General features: G+C 35.0%; 1 protein-coding gene across 17 annotated transcripts in view; it reads left to right on the top strand.

Moving 5' to 3' along the window:
- The first annotated feature begins 175 nt into the window (after positions 1-175).
- The window catches only part of LOC113226958 (Down syndrome cell adhesion molecule-like protein Dscam2), a 73,157-nt gene continuing 53,781 nt past the window's right edge, over positions 176-19,551 (top strand). For all 17 annotated transcript variants that reach the window (XM_026459800.1, XM_026459790.1, XM_026459798.1 and 14 more), the window contains exons 1-2: positions 176-284; positions 7,721-7,888. In XM_026459800.1, the coding sequence (XP_026315585.1) occupies positions 7,840-7,888 (49 nt within the window). In that variant the 5' untranslated portion in view covers positions 176-284; positions 7,721-7,839. The remainder of the gene's footprint in view (positions 285-7,720; positions 7,889-19,551) is intronic.

A 19,551-nucleotide genomic window follows, 5' to 3' on the forward strand; every position in this document is an offset into this window, starting at 1 on the left:
TAAAACTGATTTTCGATATAAGTGTCCCTTAACTTCTTTTGCCTTTCAAGCGTTGATATTTACTTATTTGATTCTATTAAAAAATTAACGCTGTAAGACGAATGACGGTCTCACCATCAAGTATAGTCCCAAAATGTCATCGGCCGTGTCATAGCCCCGGTAGCTCTGACTGACTCATTCCGCGTCTGTACCTCCGACGAGTCGGTCGTACCGCTCGTCTTTTGTGTGTGTTGTGGTTCCTTGTATCTTAGGCGCCGCACGGAGCCGCCCTTCCATCCTCGCAAGTAAGCATCTAACATAAACATTACGCACTTCGTACTATGTATTTATTTCAGAAATGTTTAAGTGACAACCAATGCCGGCAATACGAACGCGCATCTACGATCGATAACGATGTTGTCTTGACCGCGTACTCCCTCATATCAGGCTCCTCTTATAACATTAATTCTACATTATTATGACTCGAATGTTATGATAATACACCACCGCAGTTCTGCTATTAGCTTTGAATATCATTTTAAGTTAGTTTATTTGACTTATTCGCTACTGTACCCAAAACCATGTACAGAGCGCCGACCACATATTTATAACTAAAGCTTGTAAATTTTTGGACGTTTTAGGAGTTTACATCAATAATAGTAAATGGAATGTATCATATGTCTGTGTTCATTTATAAGTCACAAATTTAACAGAATAATAAAACATTCCGTGGGAGGCGGACATTAGGAAACGCGTTCGGTTAAATTTCGCAATATATTGATTTAATAAACCCATTCCGGTTTTTTCTCAATCAAGAAACTAGAAAATATAGTAACACGCGTAGGTGATTTCTTATATAGTTGTTATACACATCTTCTAAGCACTTGGACGTTCAACGCCTTCAATACCTAGACGTCCTAAAAACGAGAATACTACTTTAAAATAACATTTAGCTGTTTGCAAACTAGCGGTGTATTGGACCAGTGGACATTGCAAAGATTCAACGTGAGTCATACGGTGTTTGAGACGTTCGAATAATTTGAACTGACGCAATTTTTAAATAGTTGTTAGCCACGCCTTGAGTCATCTAATAGTTGACTATATAATGGGGACATAAGAGGATCTCTACCATACTTCCTCTGTATAAAATTTGAAAATTTATACGAAACCGTCTCTTGCTCATGTACCTAGTAAGATAAATTATAATGTTTAGGTGTATCTAAGTGCTTCTTAAAACAGAATAAGACTTGCGTTCGTAAGTAATACAATTTGTACCTGTTATATTACTACAATGAAAGTATTTTGTGATCGGTGACACTTCTATGATTACAGTATTTACCATAAACTTTCGCTGGACACAAATGAAAATAGAACTTTCATATTAGTAATATATTGTAGGAATCCAGTTATGAAGGATTTGCGATTATCTCATAAGAATTATTACCCTGATTGTATTGTAAATTTACACGTGAATCTCATTTTCATAGTCTTGTAAAAGTAATAGGAATAAAGTACACGTAGTTTATTTTATTAAACCTAATATAATATTTATTTCAAAGACATTCTATAGGATGTAGAGAAAGACAGTACAAAAATATTTGGTGACGCATTAATTTTGGGGAGGGTCGACTCCGGCCCTCCTGGCACAACGACCTTCCCCCATATAACAACGTAATAGGGGTGAGGGGAAACACGTGGAATGGCTCCACCAATAACCGTTCAACCATGAAGGTGGAGTTTTTTGATTGTTTGAATAAAAAAATGTTTGTCTTAATTTAGACAAAGTATAGTTTCTAATATTAATTCCGTATTTTATAAAAATGGTTCCTAAGAGTAAACAAATAACTGCTAAAAACAAACGAGATCCATGTACAAATTCGACAAGAGTATAGATATTACTTTATCAAGCTATTTATTTTTTAAGTTTCATTAAAAAAGTCATATGGCAAACACTCTTTGCTGTCATTCCGCACGCAATGTTTCGCTGCGAGCACGTTTTAAATTTAGTTGTTAAACTACGGATGTATAGCAACGTATTATTTCGGGAAACACGAGTAGTAAGTTCAGATAATCTGTATATGTAACCATAGGCTGTATAAATGCGAACATATGGTGTGTTTCAAACAAGTCGCTATACCTTCTGGAGCAGGTGCAAAATGTTCGAAAGCCACAGAGCTGGTTTTTTACTACCCGCCTGCAGGTAAAAGATCTTTCTTTTATTTAGCTTACGTACCTACTGAAAATTTACGAACCTACACAATCTTTTGCGTCTATTCTAAATTGAATAATACGGACTTATGTTTCCTATGAAGTAGATTTTGTGTTTAAGTTACAATTGTACGTCAACAGCATGTCAAGGTACACATTGACGTGTCTTGTTCCATTGCACTGGAGGCGATTTTCGAACAAAAATGTGTAGTCTGATATTCTGTTGTCAGCTTACACGAAGCTCAATTCCAAATAAATTATCGTAAATTTTATCCAAAACGACTTTCGACTGGCGCACGGCAGGCTGGCTGTAGTGGATTCCTAAATTGGCAATTTGCTTCGTAAATGCTTGCTAACTTGATTGAAAATTTTGACAATAGGCTTTGACTGCCTTTTTTGCCTTTACCTTTTTTCCGTACGATAGAGATTGCAGACTCACGGAAGCTATAAAACAAACACAATTATCTATCTTTAAGCTTAAGTAAGACGACCTCGGTGGCCTAACGGTTTACATTGCGGGCGCTGGATGCGGAGTTGCCGGGTTTGATTCCTGACAGGTCCAATTTGAGAAAGGAACTTTTCTAAATTGGTTCCTGTCTAAGTGTACTGGGAAGTGCCTTAGTGAATTCTGTTGCTCTGGTACTCATAGTACAGTGAATTCTCTATTTTGAAACCAGGCAAATGGTGTGGTTGTCTGGTACATATCTTAAGTGTTGTTTGTGCTTGAGGCAAAAGTGATAAAATTAGTCAAAATAAACGACGTTTGCTTGAAATGTCTTTAAATGAAAGGCTTCCAAGAAACTATCAACAACAGGATAATAAACTACCTGCAGGATAAGTATCATGCTCTACCCGTTGCGTACAAAAGTAGGCGCATAGGATGGGAGAGGGAGCAATGGGATGCGGTACGAATGGATTTCTCCGTCCTCGCTACCCGAGGGGGTAACGGTGGCACCAGCCTCCTAGACGGCTTGGAGCGGGGGTGGCACGCCAAGACTATCAATTTGTCTTTGACAGGTAACTTTCTACGTACCAATAGAGGTAAACATATTTCAATGTAACTTCATTGGATGACTTCAAGGTTAAGAGATGCATTTCAATGAAATGAAAAATAACTATTGAATACCGTTCCGTTTAGTAGAATATGAGAATAAAAAGAGACCTAGACACTCGTAGAGTTTAGCCTCAGAACTACGAATAAATATAAACAGATTGTTTAATTTGAATGTGTAGGTTGTGAATTTAAAGAGATCAGTTCTTATAGTATCTACATAACCATGTACGTATTTGCACTAGTAACTTCCTTGTTAGAAACATTCACGGTTTGAAACTCTCTGACTGTAATAAAAAAAGTAGTGATGCTGATCTATATTACTGTGTACATTTTACACGGCAGCTACGTGTATTTTATTTTATTGTTTATCGATCGGCCAATCTATTAAGTAGCCGTTAACAGATACGCTACATTATACTTATCTACCGGACTACTGGCAGTATATAGGTATACCGATAATAACGACTGATCGGAGAATTCAATACGCGCGTTACTGCAGCCATTTCTGGATAATACAGCCCGAAATAACTCACCGTCACTCATGCGAGCCCCAATTCCTGTACAGTTTTCTGTAAATACAAAATTACGAAACTAAAATCAATACTTTTACGTTCAGGAAATGCAGTGCAATAAGAAAACATTTCGCTTTTAAACCAGAGCGAACGCGACTAGGATTAGAAAACGAAATTTATATTCGGATGGTTTCTGCAGTCATACATTTAATATAACATATCTACTTACAAATTAATAATAATAATGTATTTATTTCCTAGCGTAGTTTAGAGCAAAACATTAAAATATTACCTCACACAAGATAATAATATTCCGTGACTCTCAAAGTAGGTTTAGGATAACCTGTGACGTATGAAAGCCAGTATTCCTCCGTGCTAGCATAATAAGTTAAAAGTAGTGGAAGGACCAATCTGATGAAGGAATATCCGCTGACGCGCATATTGCACACCCTGAACGAAATATCGAATGAGATCGATCTGTTCCATTGTCCTCTGAGTGAATTCACAAAGATAGCGCTTTATATCTTATGTAACATTTAGTAATTTTTGCTGGTCTATTGCATAGGGTGGATAGCCTGTTATAATAGATAAAGTTTTGGAAATAGGCAAATAAATAAATAAAAAGTATATAAAGTAGTATTGGGATAATACGGGCAAGGAAAACGTACATTCAATAGCTTGTTGTATATTATATATTACACGAATATTTAAGAGGACATCCTAAGCTATAAATGAAACAAAACTTAACTTATGGTATCCTTTAGGTACCCACAAATGGTCAACTCTTATATAAACCTGCATAAATAATTTGAACGAACAATAGAACTAGTCGGAATAGAGGCAACTTTATTGTTTATAGCATATATAAATGGTTTGTTCATTCAAATAATTTTTATTGTAGAGGTACTAAATATTGCGGGGAGATGAACTAATGTTCGCTCCCATACGACCTAATTTTCGTAAACCTATGTGGAATCTATTCATACCCACTTCATCTATAAATCCTTTATTCGCCTTACATGGCAAATTGAACTAATGATGATGTCATACAAACAGTTAGCGCTCACGAATATAGTACATTTGTATCGATGCCGTATAAATGAATATTGCGATAAATGTGTTATATTTCAATACAATTGATCGAAAAATTATATTTTTTGCAGCAATGAATCGTGTGCAATGTGGTACTTTATACTTTTTCTTAAAAGTCTAATTTAGTAAGGTTTTTTTAATGGTAGCAAGTGACGGGACGAATAAATCGTGTTCCTGGTGGTTAGCGACACACCTATCTATAGCAGTTGCAGTGCCACTCAGAGCATTAAATCGCAAAGATTTGAGGGGCACTGCCACTGCGCCCGTCACCCTAAGACATAAGTTGACAGGTCCCAAGAACGTATAATTTCAGCAGCTCCCTTACCTTTCAATACCGGAACGCGGTAATGCTCTATGTTCCTGCTAGGCGGCAGACGAACTGTTTCACAAGGAACTCTACTGCTCCTAAAACTAGTTTACTATCAAGAAGTTTCTTTCTGTTTATTTGGAATAAAATATGGAAAATGGATAAATATATAACGAAAACTACGGAATGAATAAATGGGATTGATTTATTTTACACAAATTATATTTATTTTATAATATTTAAAGTATTTGAATATTTTATTTATTAAAAGTATGGTAAGGATTAATAATAACAATATTAATGACATTTTCGAAAAATTGTTACAAAATATTTTGTATTTCTTTATCACAAAAAAATACACATATTTTTTACATAATTATAAGTACACATGATTACTTAACATTTTCAATTTTTTATTTTAAATAGGAATTTAATAATTGAATGCACTGTGCCACTTTTTGTTAAAAAGTTAGATCGCAATGAAAAATTATGAGCACAGTTGTGCACATAATTTTACATTGGGACATAATTTTGTAATGTTATTTGTGTGACGAAATATTGTATTATGCATTGGTCTCAATTTCGTGACCAATTAAAATGACTTGACGGATATTATGAAATTAACTCCGACCGAAGTTTTGAGCGAAGCGTAAGTTGCATGAGGCAAAAGAATGACTTCTGTAGAGACGAGTATGTTCTGACTTGTGCAAATTACACTTCTTTTTCGTTGTACTTTGACAGAGCGATCGTGGTCATCACGGAATATATTTGCTAGGGGCTGATGTGGCTCACATCACGAAACCTCGCCATCTCTCCGTTATAATGGACTCCCTAGTGGACTCATGCAAAGAACCTCCTACTACAGAGTTGATTTGGTCGGGCCATCGCATTGGTGACCTTCCGATGCATTCCGCAGTCTAGTGCACTAGACTCTACCCAGCACGAAAAGACGCTCTGCGGGATCAAAGCTCCTCCGTCTTGAGACGTGTTCGTAAAGTAGGTTGTGTTGTATTAAAAAACATTGTGTATTACATGGGCGTCGTGTGCTATTGTGAACGGGTGATGTTTAAATCGTCGCTTGCGGCTCGGGCTTACTCTTTAGCAATAACCTGTTTTTTTAAGTACCTAGTAAATTCCAAATTCTAATTTTAAATTTCATTTATTTACACAAAAAAGAAAAAACACAAAACATGCAGATTAAAAGTCTTACATATCTTAGATTCCTTTATATCTTTTCCATCCGCTAAGTTACACCATAGATTACAGAATATGTGACACATAAATAGTAACTAATAAATTACTATAATGTATGGTTAAATGTGTGGTGAGGATTCTGAACGCAGCATTAAAAAATATACTCGGACTATTTTTGTCACCAATTCTAACGTTTATTGAAATTAACTAATTGGAAAGTTTATTAAAACAACCACATTAATGTAGTATGCCTGTGACGAATACATTGTATTTTTGAACTTAAATCTACATTGTTTAGTGACCGAAGAAGCAGTTGTTCGTAAATTTAATCGCTTTCTTTGCGTTTTAAATCCCGAGAAAAGCGTACGTCACATTCGAAAACTCGCTCTTACAAAATTGTTAGGAAATGAAGACTTGTTTAGCAATTAAATGAAAAAATTTAATCATATTTGAGCAGTTTCTACCATTATATTTTACGAAAAATACAGGTTAAAATATAAAGTATTCTTATATTTTTGGGCAGGAATTGGTGTGGCGGAGTATATAAGTAGACTATGTACTTACATAGAGTTATCTTTTTCCACAGTACATCTAAATAAATATCAAATAACAACACACTGAGTTTTGTAATCTTGTTTATTCATCAATGTGTCAAGCAAGACCCCTCTTTAATAAATTATAAGCGAAGGGGACAGACAGGAACACTTTTGTCACGGACAACATGGTTGAAATATACAATGTAGCTTTAATTTTGCACGGTCATATTATTTTTTTATACTGCGTATTTCTAAAAAACGGGTCTTTCAATTCACATATTTTAAGAACGCCTACAAACTTATTTAAAATGAAATACTCTGCTAATCATGGCACATCTCTATTTAAGAATATAACTTAATTAGCAAGTAACCAACCTAGGCAACTGCGTGTGTTTTGGTACATCCATCGATGGAACATCTCATATCATCAATCAGCAGTCATTTCCTGTTCAAAACGAGTAACGTGAAAGTGCATTATAAAAACTCCTATTGGTTAGGGGAGGTAGTGCGTAAAGAACGTAGCTTAGCGTGACCTTGCGCAGTTCCGCCCCTTCAACAAAATTCATGGGTTGTTGTTTTCTAAAAATATACGAATGGACATTGGCCTGTGCAGTGCTAACGTATATAGACTCAATGCGTGAAACAAATTTTCTATTATAATTGCCAATTATATATTCTTTAATTCAAGGAACAATATAAAATTTTACAAAACTATGCGTAGAGTGAACTATTTTTCCTATGTTACAATTATTATCCACTTCGGATATTTATTTTTTGTAGGATAATAAAATTGAGCAACCTGATTTCATAATTCATGATTTATATTCTTTTGTTTCAGATTACGGGCAGTGCCCGGCCGCGCAGCGGCTCGTTGATTTTTTTATTATTTGTAAAGTGCGTTTTTTTTTGTTCTGCCTGTGACAAAGTGTTCTGTGAAGTGTCCAAGTGACTGTCACCATGGCTATCGTCACCGGAATTACCGCCCTCCTGGCGCTGATCGCTTGCGGTAAGTAACGAACTTTTTCAGCTTTTTTGCCTTTTTCTCTCTATACTAGCTATTTTCATACAAAAAATGATACTTACTTTCATAAGTATGTTCTTGGAGACATAAGTACCTACTTTGTAAACAGTTTCCGCTATAATTTAATATATACATTTGAGTGGATTCTATGGCTGAGCATGTCATAGATGTGTTTTGTAAGAAAGCAAGCTCTAAGTAACAGTTGTGGTGGTTTGAAATGAAATGCGTAAAACTGACTTGCGAATCCGGTGAGCAGCCTTAAAAGCAAGAAGATATGTGAATGATGCTACTACTAGATATTATCTACAATACTTGCCCATACCACATATTTATTATGTCGTATGGTTTTAAATTATTTTATTTACTCAACTCAATTAATGCGAAGAACTTAAACTATGCTTAGGCTTGTTAATATACTACTTAGACTTGTTAATATCAACACGTTTATATTATATATACTTACATATATTTAGACTTATTAATACCAACACGTAGTTTAAGTAGAAACAAAAAGCCAATGGGCTGTTATAATTTTCCTTATGTTTGATTATGGTAAGTGAATTAAGTAACCTACCTACACTCTATTTACAAACTTTTTTAGCCCCTTTCAATAAGATAAGCCTTGAACACCAGTCCAGTCTCTAGGTCGGGTATTTATTAAAACTGGTTCTCAAGATTATCACAGACAGATAATTCCGGTGCGTAGTATTCATTACAGTTTTGCGTTTTATCCGTGGTTGTGGAGCTGGGAGTAAGGGTGTGATATACACGGTATGTTGAGTTTGTTCAGAGAGGCAGGGTTGGGGGAGGCCAGTCTGTGACGTCGCGGGTCGATACAGCGGCCGGGCAACGAACCGATATTCGAACGTCACAGCATACGCCTTGCTATAATATTTCAGTTAGGATTTTTTATTTCCGATATAGAGTTCTAGACGCTTAGCGTTTTTTATATAAAATTTTGCACAGGTACTCATTTACGTACATTCGTATCTGTTACAAGCTGTAAACAGGGGTTTACTATATTTATATACTCTTTGTCAATGCAAAACTTAATGACTACTGCAACTATAATTATATATTTCTTGAATCGTGGACACAAGAATCTTGAACAAAATGCGTGAAGTGGTTAAGAAATCGACTTATTTACTCGTTCAAATAAACGTTTTTGGTTCTTGTCTGTATTCTGTGTTTTCGCATACATTGAATTCACACTGTACTATGTGGTTCATTGACGACACCCATCAATTGTTTTGAATTCAGGCTGGCCAGCCGAAGCGAAGTTGTCACCGTAATGATTTGACAGCACAGACAGTTTTCAAACAAATTGAATGACATTTTCTCTCTATATCTGGTTATGTACTGGATGGGTACAGGAAGCCCTAGTTTGAGACAATTGGTGTGGTAGTCTGGCACATTATTAAGACATTTCTGATTTTGAAAGACAATATCACATTTATGAATGTTATTTTTTTTTATAATACGCACGTGACGGGTGTGACGGGACAAACAAGTCGTGAGCCTGGTGGTAAGTGACACGCCTATTCATAACAGTTGCAGTGCCACTCAGAGCTTTAAACCGCAAAGACCGGACGCGCACGACCACTGCGCCCGTCACCCTGAGACTTACGTTGACAAGTCGCATATATGTGCCTGTAATTTCACCAGCACCCCTACCCTTCAAAACCGGAACGCAGTAATGCTCACATTTCTGCTTGGCGCCAGAATAGATAAGGTGGCAGTACTGCTGTCCACTAACTAAAACGGAGCTAAGTGACAAATGGTCAAAATATCCGCTATAAATAGCAAAACGGAGCACAAAATTCTCTTTTAAAACAGTTAAAATTAGTTAACGTGTTCGATTTATCGGAACTTATTCTAGCGGTGCATAGCTGAAATATCATTAAACAATTTCAATATTCTAAAACTGGGTTATGGTTTTTTATGACATCTCATAAAATTATTTTGCCACTTAGCCGCGTTTAGTTAGTGGACACGAACTCTTTCACAAGGGGCTCTACGGCAACGAAATTATCTTACAATGCTCATATTTGTACTCTATCCTTATCAATTCTAATCAATAAGACATGTGACAAAATAACAATTTTAAGATATTAAATCGTAAAATTGTGTGTTTGATTACACTTGTTGTAACACTGCAAAAAATCTAGTCGACATTGACACATGCAAATGATGATGCATCTCTACTTCACAATCACTACGCTAACTTTTCGAGTATGTTTTATTGTTGTATCTGCAGTGCTTTTTGTGAAGAGAGTAAAGAAGTTAGAAACGAAATATCATGTAAAGTTATTACTTTATACTCTGCCTACATTATGCTCCACTAGGAATTTCCTGATGAAGTATAAATACTGATAGATAAATATAAACCATCCCATTTACGTTTCGTTCAATATGAAAAGTAGTTGTATGGGTGCTTACAGAATACGAATACAACTGTCAAAATGAGAATGTAGAGCCTAGGATAGAAAAAAAATAAACTAATCTAAGGCCTTAGAGGATGGAAAAAAATAAAAGAAAGGAGCTGCCCTAAGTACAGAATCAACGTGCATATTACCAAAATTTGAAACTTACAAATGGCGGATTTCTTTAGTGTTGTACCATAATCTATCGATAAGTCATTATCGACATGCAAATGTATGGCTTGAATTTTTGTTTCTTTAGTTTACTGTAACCAAAGTATGCCTAAACAAACACAAGTCTGATAATTTAATCTCGAGTGGTAAATTATTATAAATGTCAACACACATTATTAAACTTCAAAAAAAATTTATTTTCAACATTACAACTGGTAACTTATTTAGTAAAAGTCACCAAACTGCTGTGCAGTTTGTTGGCGACATGCGCATTCTTGCTTAATTATACCTACTTTACTTGTATTTAACATTACGTAGTATTAATTGTACTTACTAAATAAAATATAAAAATTACTTTAAGAGGTACGCCTTTAACCTACATTTTAGTACATATTTACATAACGTAAACCAATAAACCTAAATAAATAAACGTAATACCAATAAACCTAATGATGGAATAGCATTGTCATGTAATCTAGTTACATTTAAAGTTCTGTTAAAATTTGACTCTTCAAAATGAAGCGAACAAATGAAGATGGTCTTTGATCCAACGTTTATATTCGGCAGTCCTATGATTTCCAACCATTCTTTCTTCCTTTTTTCATTTGTAGGAAAACTTGAAATAATAATAATAAAACAATAAAAACCTCATAGTGAATTGTTTTAATAACAGAATATCGATAATATGTATGCTTACAAGATCAACACTATCTCAAAATAATCGTTAACAACAATCATCAAAATATACAAACAAACAGGCAATCTAAAGTAACAAAAGCAAAATTTGGCAAGATTTATAAATAAACTACTTAGATAAGTCTAATTACATAAAATATTCGGGCTATTGTGTGATTTATAGACAAAAAAATAACACATGCCTGTGCAATGTAACATTCGATTGATTTGCAGTTTTTCTAAAGCCGCATCCTTTAATGCTGCAGCGTCGCATTTTTATTAATACCTAATTATTCTCACTGTCAATATTTTTGTCCAATTTAATTATAATACATGTGAATAATTCAATAATACATTTGGAAAAACATTTGTTTTGACATTTGATGTACTTCCCTTTGACAACGGTATCATGTACCTCATGTACTTGAAATGGCCACGGTTGGCATTTAAAATGACGTTACGAATTTTCGATTCCCGTGTTTGACACAGACCAATGTAATGCTATCTCTTTTGGCTTAAGACGGCACGTAATAGTTAAACAAAGACAATAATATGTTTATGTTTTCGACGACGAAATGCATCATATACATATAACGTCTGATTTATATATGTCAACGTAACATGTCCTTTAGTTTCCATAGTCTAAGTCTAAGGCCCACAGGATGGAAGTTATGTGGAGATCACGGAAGTTGACATTTCCCAGTTGCTAACCATAGAGTAGATAGTAGTAAAATTTTTCATCCATAGACAGGCTTAGACATCTAATTAGCCACACAGCCATATCTTAGATTTGAGCAATAATCTTGTATCGTTGGATATGCGTTGGATTTTAACTTTTCTTTGACCATTTAATTTTCTGACATTTTTTCGTTGCCTACATTGCCATTTTTTCGAAAAAAAAGCCTAACCATAGATAGTAATTAATAGTTAGATAAAACTTTTCGTCTTTCGGGACAGGCTAAGCATTTAAACCATCTTAGATTTAATTTTTTCTTAAATAGTTTAATTTAAAGGCAAAACCCGGTCTATGAATTGTATGAAATATATTATATATATTACGAAAATGCGCTTTGCACACAATGTAGTTGAGCACTTTGTTCCGTGATGAACATTTTAAACTTTCAGTGAGTTACGCAATAGGTCTGTAGTGCCTCTATCGTCTCTCTTCCGACTGACATGAGGAGACAAATTTTTGAGGGCAATTTCGGTTTACAGTGTATGTCTTTAGTCGTAGCTCGTGACGAACTGGTTCTATTAAAATCTATTATTATTATATTCACACATAAAAAGGTAGTGGAGTGAATAATACGATTCGTGGAGAATGTCGACTGAAAGAAAAAATGTCGGATGTCGGTTGAAAGCACAGTATCGTACGTCTTATTTATGTTACGTTGTTTTTACCATTCTTAAAATGTCCTTTATGACAGTTGACAGAGAGGAATTAAGTGTGACAGACGAATCAAATACATAACAGATCAAATACATTCACCAGTTACGATATGCGAACGCAATTGCAAAGCCATTAATATTAAAAAAAAGAAATCAGGATAAAATTCCTTTCGGACTGTTGGTTCCACTTTTGGTTCCACTAGCTTTTATGTGTATCGGTAAGTTAGTTACCTTGTAAACACAGCCAACTTTATATTACCAGTGCTAGACTCGCGTGGTCAAGGCTGTTCATTCACAAGTTACATTTTAACGTAAGCACTAGAATGTTGGCCTTTCGCCATACGAATAGCAGACCCTGACTTTTGGGCAAAGGTTGATCGCCCCATATACACATACAAAAAAAAACAAAACAATTTATTACATTTTCTGAAACAAAACTGGAGATAACCTCCCTGTAGGTTAACTTTAAACTCTACCATGATACAAAAAGAAAAGCACGTGGTACATTTCCTTAAAATACAAGTACAACATAAACGGAATAACTTTTAGGTACTCTTCTTTTTTATTTAAGGTTATGGACCTAGTATGCTTCCAGTATGCGTTTTCACGCTTAGGCTGGAGTTAGCAAAACAAATTTAGATCAATTTTATCGTGAATTGAAATTGAATTCAAGATTCACGTGCTTTCGACTCTGCATGTTAATTCAGCCCGTTTATTCACAATATCGTCTGTACATATAAAATTCTTAAATAAGACAATTGAACTCCCTTTTACATTTAATTTCTTATGAACTGATCCACAGTCGTTTGCTTAAAGCTAACCAACGTGTTAAGCTAATATGGCACATATTTTCATCGCTCTTCGAAAACAACCTTCATGAAAACTGCATATACCTACCCAGTTTACTCCAACAGGCGTTAGTCTGAGTTCAACGAAACGAATGTGTGTACACATTTTCTTCGCCGTCCAAATATATTTCCTCGTACTAGTTTATTTACGATGGAAATAGTTCAAATAAACAAAGATCCGGGAACTATAGTGAGAGATTAAATGGTAAAAGCGTTTCCAGTCACGTTGCGTGATTCGGTGCATTTGTAGTGTTATTCCGGTACAATTACCATTATCGTAATCTCAACCACAGTTTTAGGTGATTCATTTCATGACATGTCATGATACTATACTTCGTATAGTATAGTCATCTTCTTTCTATCTAGCTTCAGATCAACGTAATAGATGCTTCGGGAGTCATTCTCATTTTGTAAATGGGATCGGATGCGGATGTAATATTGTTGAGATGAGTTCTTATAGGTTTTCTATTACAATACGCTATTACCCAATGGATCTAAATCAGGTTTCTTCATACAGTAATAAAGTTAATTATTGTTTTTTGTCTACTTGTACTATGCAACAATAGATTTCCGGACATATACTATTTTCGGTGTTTATATGTAAACCTGTATTGTATTTAAGCTCTTTTGTAAGTACTTCCTAGTCGTTTTTTATGATTAATCATTCGATTTCTCATAAGGAAATGAAAATATTTTGTGTACATAAGTATGTGTTGTTTTGTGCATGAGAACTTAATTTTGCAACAAACCGGTCGAGGTGTCCTTGTGCACCCGCCGTCGCGTGGACGTCTGTCGACCCGCAGAAAAATTGCAAAACAAAACACTGCAAAATTAGTTGAAACAGCCACTTTTTATTAGAGCTCTTTTGTTTTTTAAATGTGAAAGTTCGGTAGATTCCGGAATATTTTTAGCATAATATGTAGGAAAATAATAAAACAACCCTTTTAGTTAATAAAATTTTCACGATTTCTACACATTGAAAACGAAACTAGTTTTTCGGATCTAAATCGCGTATATTTGTTTTTTTTTTTCAAAACAGAGAAAGGCTTCGGTCACTGTACAGGTCCCATCCCATGGTCATAGCTTAGAGCATAGAACACGTTACGGCTGACTGCTGTAAACGTAGGTTTGTTTTGAAAAATAACAAACGTACGTTATTCAAATCTGAAAAAATATCTTCGTTTTCTTTAACCATTTAGAATAAGTATCGTAAGCACAGAAACTTAGAGTTGATTCGGATCATACGAATATGCATTTTTATACCACCTTATTGTATAATATTTATCTATTAATCTTAATCACATAATAAAATATGTACGGAGTAGGCACGGAGATAATTTTTTACTTATTAAGTGTTTGTAAAAACGGAGTACAATTTTACTTCACACACGGAAACCTTTGACCACAAGAAATTGTCTACATGTTTCAACTCTTCTTTACAATAATCTATTTGTCTATCCACACCATGTATCACGTTGAATAAATATCATTTTATATTTTGTGGTTCACTTCAGAGTACATCAAGCTTGACACTTTAAACTTTGCACTGTTCTTGTCGCAAGCTGCAAAGAGTTGAATTTAGCTGCCTCAATGGCCAAACGGTTATCATGCTGGACTGCCACGCAGAGGTCCCGGGTTCGATTCCCGGGACGGGAGAAATATTTGTTTGGCTTACGTTTATTTCTGTCGTGAGGTTGGGTGTAATTTGTGGTTGTCTATGTGTGTGTCCATGTTGGCCACGGAACGGGTTTCTCTAGTGCGGGGCTATGAGTGTGTGCGTTATTATTATTATTGAGTTCTTAGGTTTTCGCGATTGTTACACATAGGAAATGAAACTATTTTTCCGGATTTTAATCGCGTATATTTTTTTGAAAAAACAAATATACGCGATTTAAATCTGGAAAAATAGTTTCATTTCCTATTATTATTATTATTATTTAAATCTTAAGTATCAAGCTCTTCGCCCTCTACTAAGTGTAATCTATCTTGTAAGTTCTGCCCTTATCGTAAGTAACATAATCGACATTTCTAGCGAAATTGAGTTATTAACGTATCCAGATACGTATCTGCGAAACGAGATGTACAACCTCCTCCAATCGGTTTTTGGTTTAGTTTCAGTTTTATTTATTTATTTATATACTCACGCCCTTAGATTCCCATTGGGATAGGCAGAAACTATCGATCGCCACTTAGCACTATCCTTACAAACCTCTCTTGCTTCACTTACATTCATCAATCTTTTCATACATGCCCTCTTATTCTTCTCACTACGCACTCCAGTCTGTTTTAGAACAATCTCAATTTGATCAGAGAATGTTTATTGTGGCCGTCCTCTTCCAATGATTCCTTCTACGTTAGCTCTATATATTTCTTTCGTTAATCTACATTCATTCATCCGCTCCATGTGCACAAACCACCTCAGCTTACCCTTTTCAATTTTTATCACTACATCCTCTTTCAAACTAGATTTTTCACGAATCACAGCATTCTTCACTCTGTCGCACAGCCGCACACTACATATTCTTCTGAGGGATCTCATTTCAACTGCATTCACTCTACTCTCATGCGTCTGCCACACCCAACACTCGCTCCCATACATTAGCGTTGGAACCAACACAGCATTATGTACCGCCATTCGTGCTTTCTCCGATATAGACTGGCTGCACGTCATTCCCTTTATGTTTTATTATTAAATAAAATCCGCGTGAATGAGTTTTTTTACTATCAAAAATCTTTACGTGCCAATATAATATTAGTTGTGACCGCAGAATTACCAAATGTTTGTATGGATTATTCTCCGTTTCTGATTAACGACAAATGTCTCCAGGGAATAAGGTACGTTTCACAGACATGCACATACTTACAATGACGCGATGTTATGTAGATAAAGTCTGTCCGCTGCTGCAACTACGCAAACAATGTAACAAAGAAAACTAAAGCAAGTTTAACTGGTGCATACCACATACAAAGTATGGTGCAGTGCACACTTAATAGTGTCCACCAAAAACGTGTTTTGTATAATCTTATAGTAATATACATAATCTAGTAATATAGATACTTTATCTAGCAGTAAGAGATCAATTACAGATATTCTGCAGGTGCTGGGCTCAGAACAAATTTCTTATAACTTTCGTTTTTTCTAAAGGTTCTTGTAGATATATTTTTTAGTAGATTAAATCCATTCCATATCCTATTTAAAGAATTATAGAGTAAGTTTTATAAACAGTTTTCAAGTTGTTAATCTCAGAAGAGACACTCGTCTAATTCGATGTTTTGTAAACTTTAAAATATTTATTAATACAAAGATACGAACTCTCAAAAAAATTCCTTCGATCCGGCCGGATTCGAACCGACGTCTTCTAGATGTAACAAACTAGTAGAGTAATTTCACAAAAAATAATTGAATATCAATTCAATAAAAGTTTAAAAAACTTTAAAATAGTTAGACTCCTATAGCACGTGCTGTAATGGGAGGAGATTTGAGTGTAGAAATGAAAACCGGATAAGAATTCTCTATTACGAAAATAGATTAGATAAGATGCTATTAGGGGAGCTATTATAAAAGTTACGAAATTAGAGCAGATATTTTTTATTGTAGCTTAGAATTCATATCAAGATGCTTGGTTTTAGAATTGTATATCACAAAAAATGGAACAGATGGTGGGTATTTAATGGTGTACTGTTCATACTACGAAATAAATACAATTCATGAAGACTGTTTTGGAAGAAAAGTTTTTTTAATTACTTAAAATATTGTTTAATTTTATGACATTTTAGATATAAATTAGACATCTGCTAAGATGCTATAATGTCAATTAAACATATGGTTGGTTAATCAGTGGTCTGTCTATTAAAGCTATTAAGTTAATCTAATCAACTGGTTAAACTAATCAAGTGAGTGACGTTAGGAAATGAGCTTAGATAAGATAGGGAAGATCTCTTTCGGTAGCCGAAAAGGAATGTTGGGTGAACGACCGGCAAGCTTCACATTTACGATCTATACACGCCAGTCCAAAATGGAGCCATAACTTACCCGTCATGTGCTAAAGGAATATTTATACATAACAATATGTGCTGATGTGTTTTATTTAAACACTACAGTCAACGACCAAGCTTATACATGTGACCCGATTTCATTTAGTGTTATGATACTTTATGGTACGACCACATTTCTTTTAGACGAAATTAGGACCACGACGTATCAACGTGTACATACTGCTTGGCACAGGTGTAATTAAGGCTATCCCTAGGGTTTACGCTATAATAGCCTAACCTAACGCAAGTTGGGAACTAAACTGGGTTGATAGGTCTTGGAATAGTTTCTTACACGTTTTGCTTCACTGTTAAAGGAAGTGATTATTAATAACTTATTGCTAAGTTCACTTTGCATTTTATAAAAAAGGACTAGGTATTTATAAGCAAATTTTTAATTACATAATTCATTGTTTATGAACACGTGTACATTTTCTTTATTCGTATAGAACCGTATCCAATTCGAAAACTTACATAAAAGTTACAATTATACAGCAGGCTGATTTTGTTTCAAATGGTAATCGATCCGATCGGGTAGCCCATCCGCAATACTATACGCCTCGACTCGGAAATGACGCAGTTTCCGATCGGGAGAGGCAATCAAATTCAGCCTGCCTACTTCCTTACTTACTTCGTTGGCTCAGCGACCTGAAGTGGGTCTTGGCCTCCGATACGAGTTGGTACCAGCGTGCCCTGTCTTGTGCGATCTCCTCCGAGTTCTCTACATGCAAGGCGCAAGGTCTTTTCTCCACTTCGTGCCTCCATTGATATCTGGACCGACCAACCGGTCGTCGACCACTATGACGTCTCTTGGAGTCCCTTTTTACCGCCCTAAGAGCTGGCATCCTTTCGGGATGTCCGAGCCAACGGAGTTTCGCGGACTTGATTTCTCCGATAATATTAGGCTTGGACACGATGTCCTCCAGCTCCTGGTTTTATTCGAATCCTCCAGCTGTCATCATTTTTGAAGATTATTCTTCCAGCAACAAGACGCTTGTTCTCTTTCTTCAGAGTTAGCGTCCAAGCGTCACATTAATGCTTTAAGATCGGTCCTAGGATAGTTTTAGACACGGATTACGATCTTGCAGTGCATAATCTAATACAGGATTAGTACAAGTATCATAACAGTGGTACGAAGTCTCAACTTTATAATTTTAATTTTAAATTTAGATATGTATAAAACAGAGTCGACATTAAGTAAAGATGTTGACAAATGGAAACACGTTAAATCCGGCCATTGTTTTATGGAATCCGGACATACCGCGGATGCTTAGAATACCTATGTATATTATGAGTTATGATTTATGTTAAGAGTGACACACGTAATTCTTACTCATTTCTTACTTTATTTTATATTATCAAAAATATAGTAAAAAAAAAATTGTTTTATTTTCTGTGACCGAAACTTGGTGCAATATTAATATCATTTAATAGGTTGTTTTGTTATCACAAAGATAGAAAAGTCCATGTTATATATACAATTTATTGAAACATAGATAATGTTATTGACTATATGAGTTAAGCGCAAACAACGTAAACATAGCAAACGACAACTATTTTATATACTATAGAGCAATAGAATCTTGTAATTTATCACATCGAGCACGAAAGTTGAAAAGAGTAGTTGAGCATCATCGAAGTGTTTTAAAAGGCATTCATTGTACTCAAAGTCTTTTTACTTAACAAATAAAGGTAGTTACAAGTTCAAGCCTCCAAAATAATGAATAATGTAAAACGAAATTCCGACACAGGAAAACAATACACGAATTTGACAGCACTGCCGCTAGACGGCGTATTAAACATGAATGGTTAAAACATTCTAAGTTCTCGAACTGCAGTCACGTTCACAGCTAAACTTTGACTGAGTATAAATGTGCAAGTTTATGGTTGTCTGCTCTAACTTAAACATTATAGGCTTAATTGAGCCAGCTTTATGTAAGGAGTACTTACTAGCTGTTTTATGGAGATTGCTTCTTTTGTTGAATTTTTATTGCTGTTTCATTTCGAGTTACCTTCTGTAAGTAATTTATAACGTTAAAACATTGCTTTGAAGTTTCGAAATTCTTCATCATAATTTTTGACTTTGTTTTCTAAATAAATAATTAGAATT

Source organism: Hyposmocoma kahamanoa, unplaced genomic scaffold (assembly GCF_003589595.1).
Source record: "Hyposmocoma kahamanoa isolate Upper Pololo Valley unplaced genomic scaffold, ASM358959v1 202, whole genome shotgun sequence".
In the NCBI taxonomy this organism is placed as follows: domain Eukaryota; kingdom Metazoa; phylum Arthropoda; class Insecta; order Lepidoptera; family Cosmopterigidae; genus Hyposmocoma; species Hyposmocoma kahamanoa.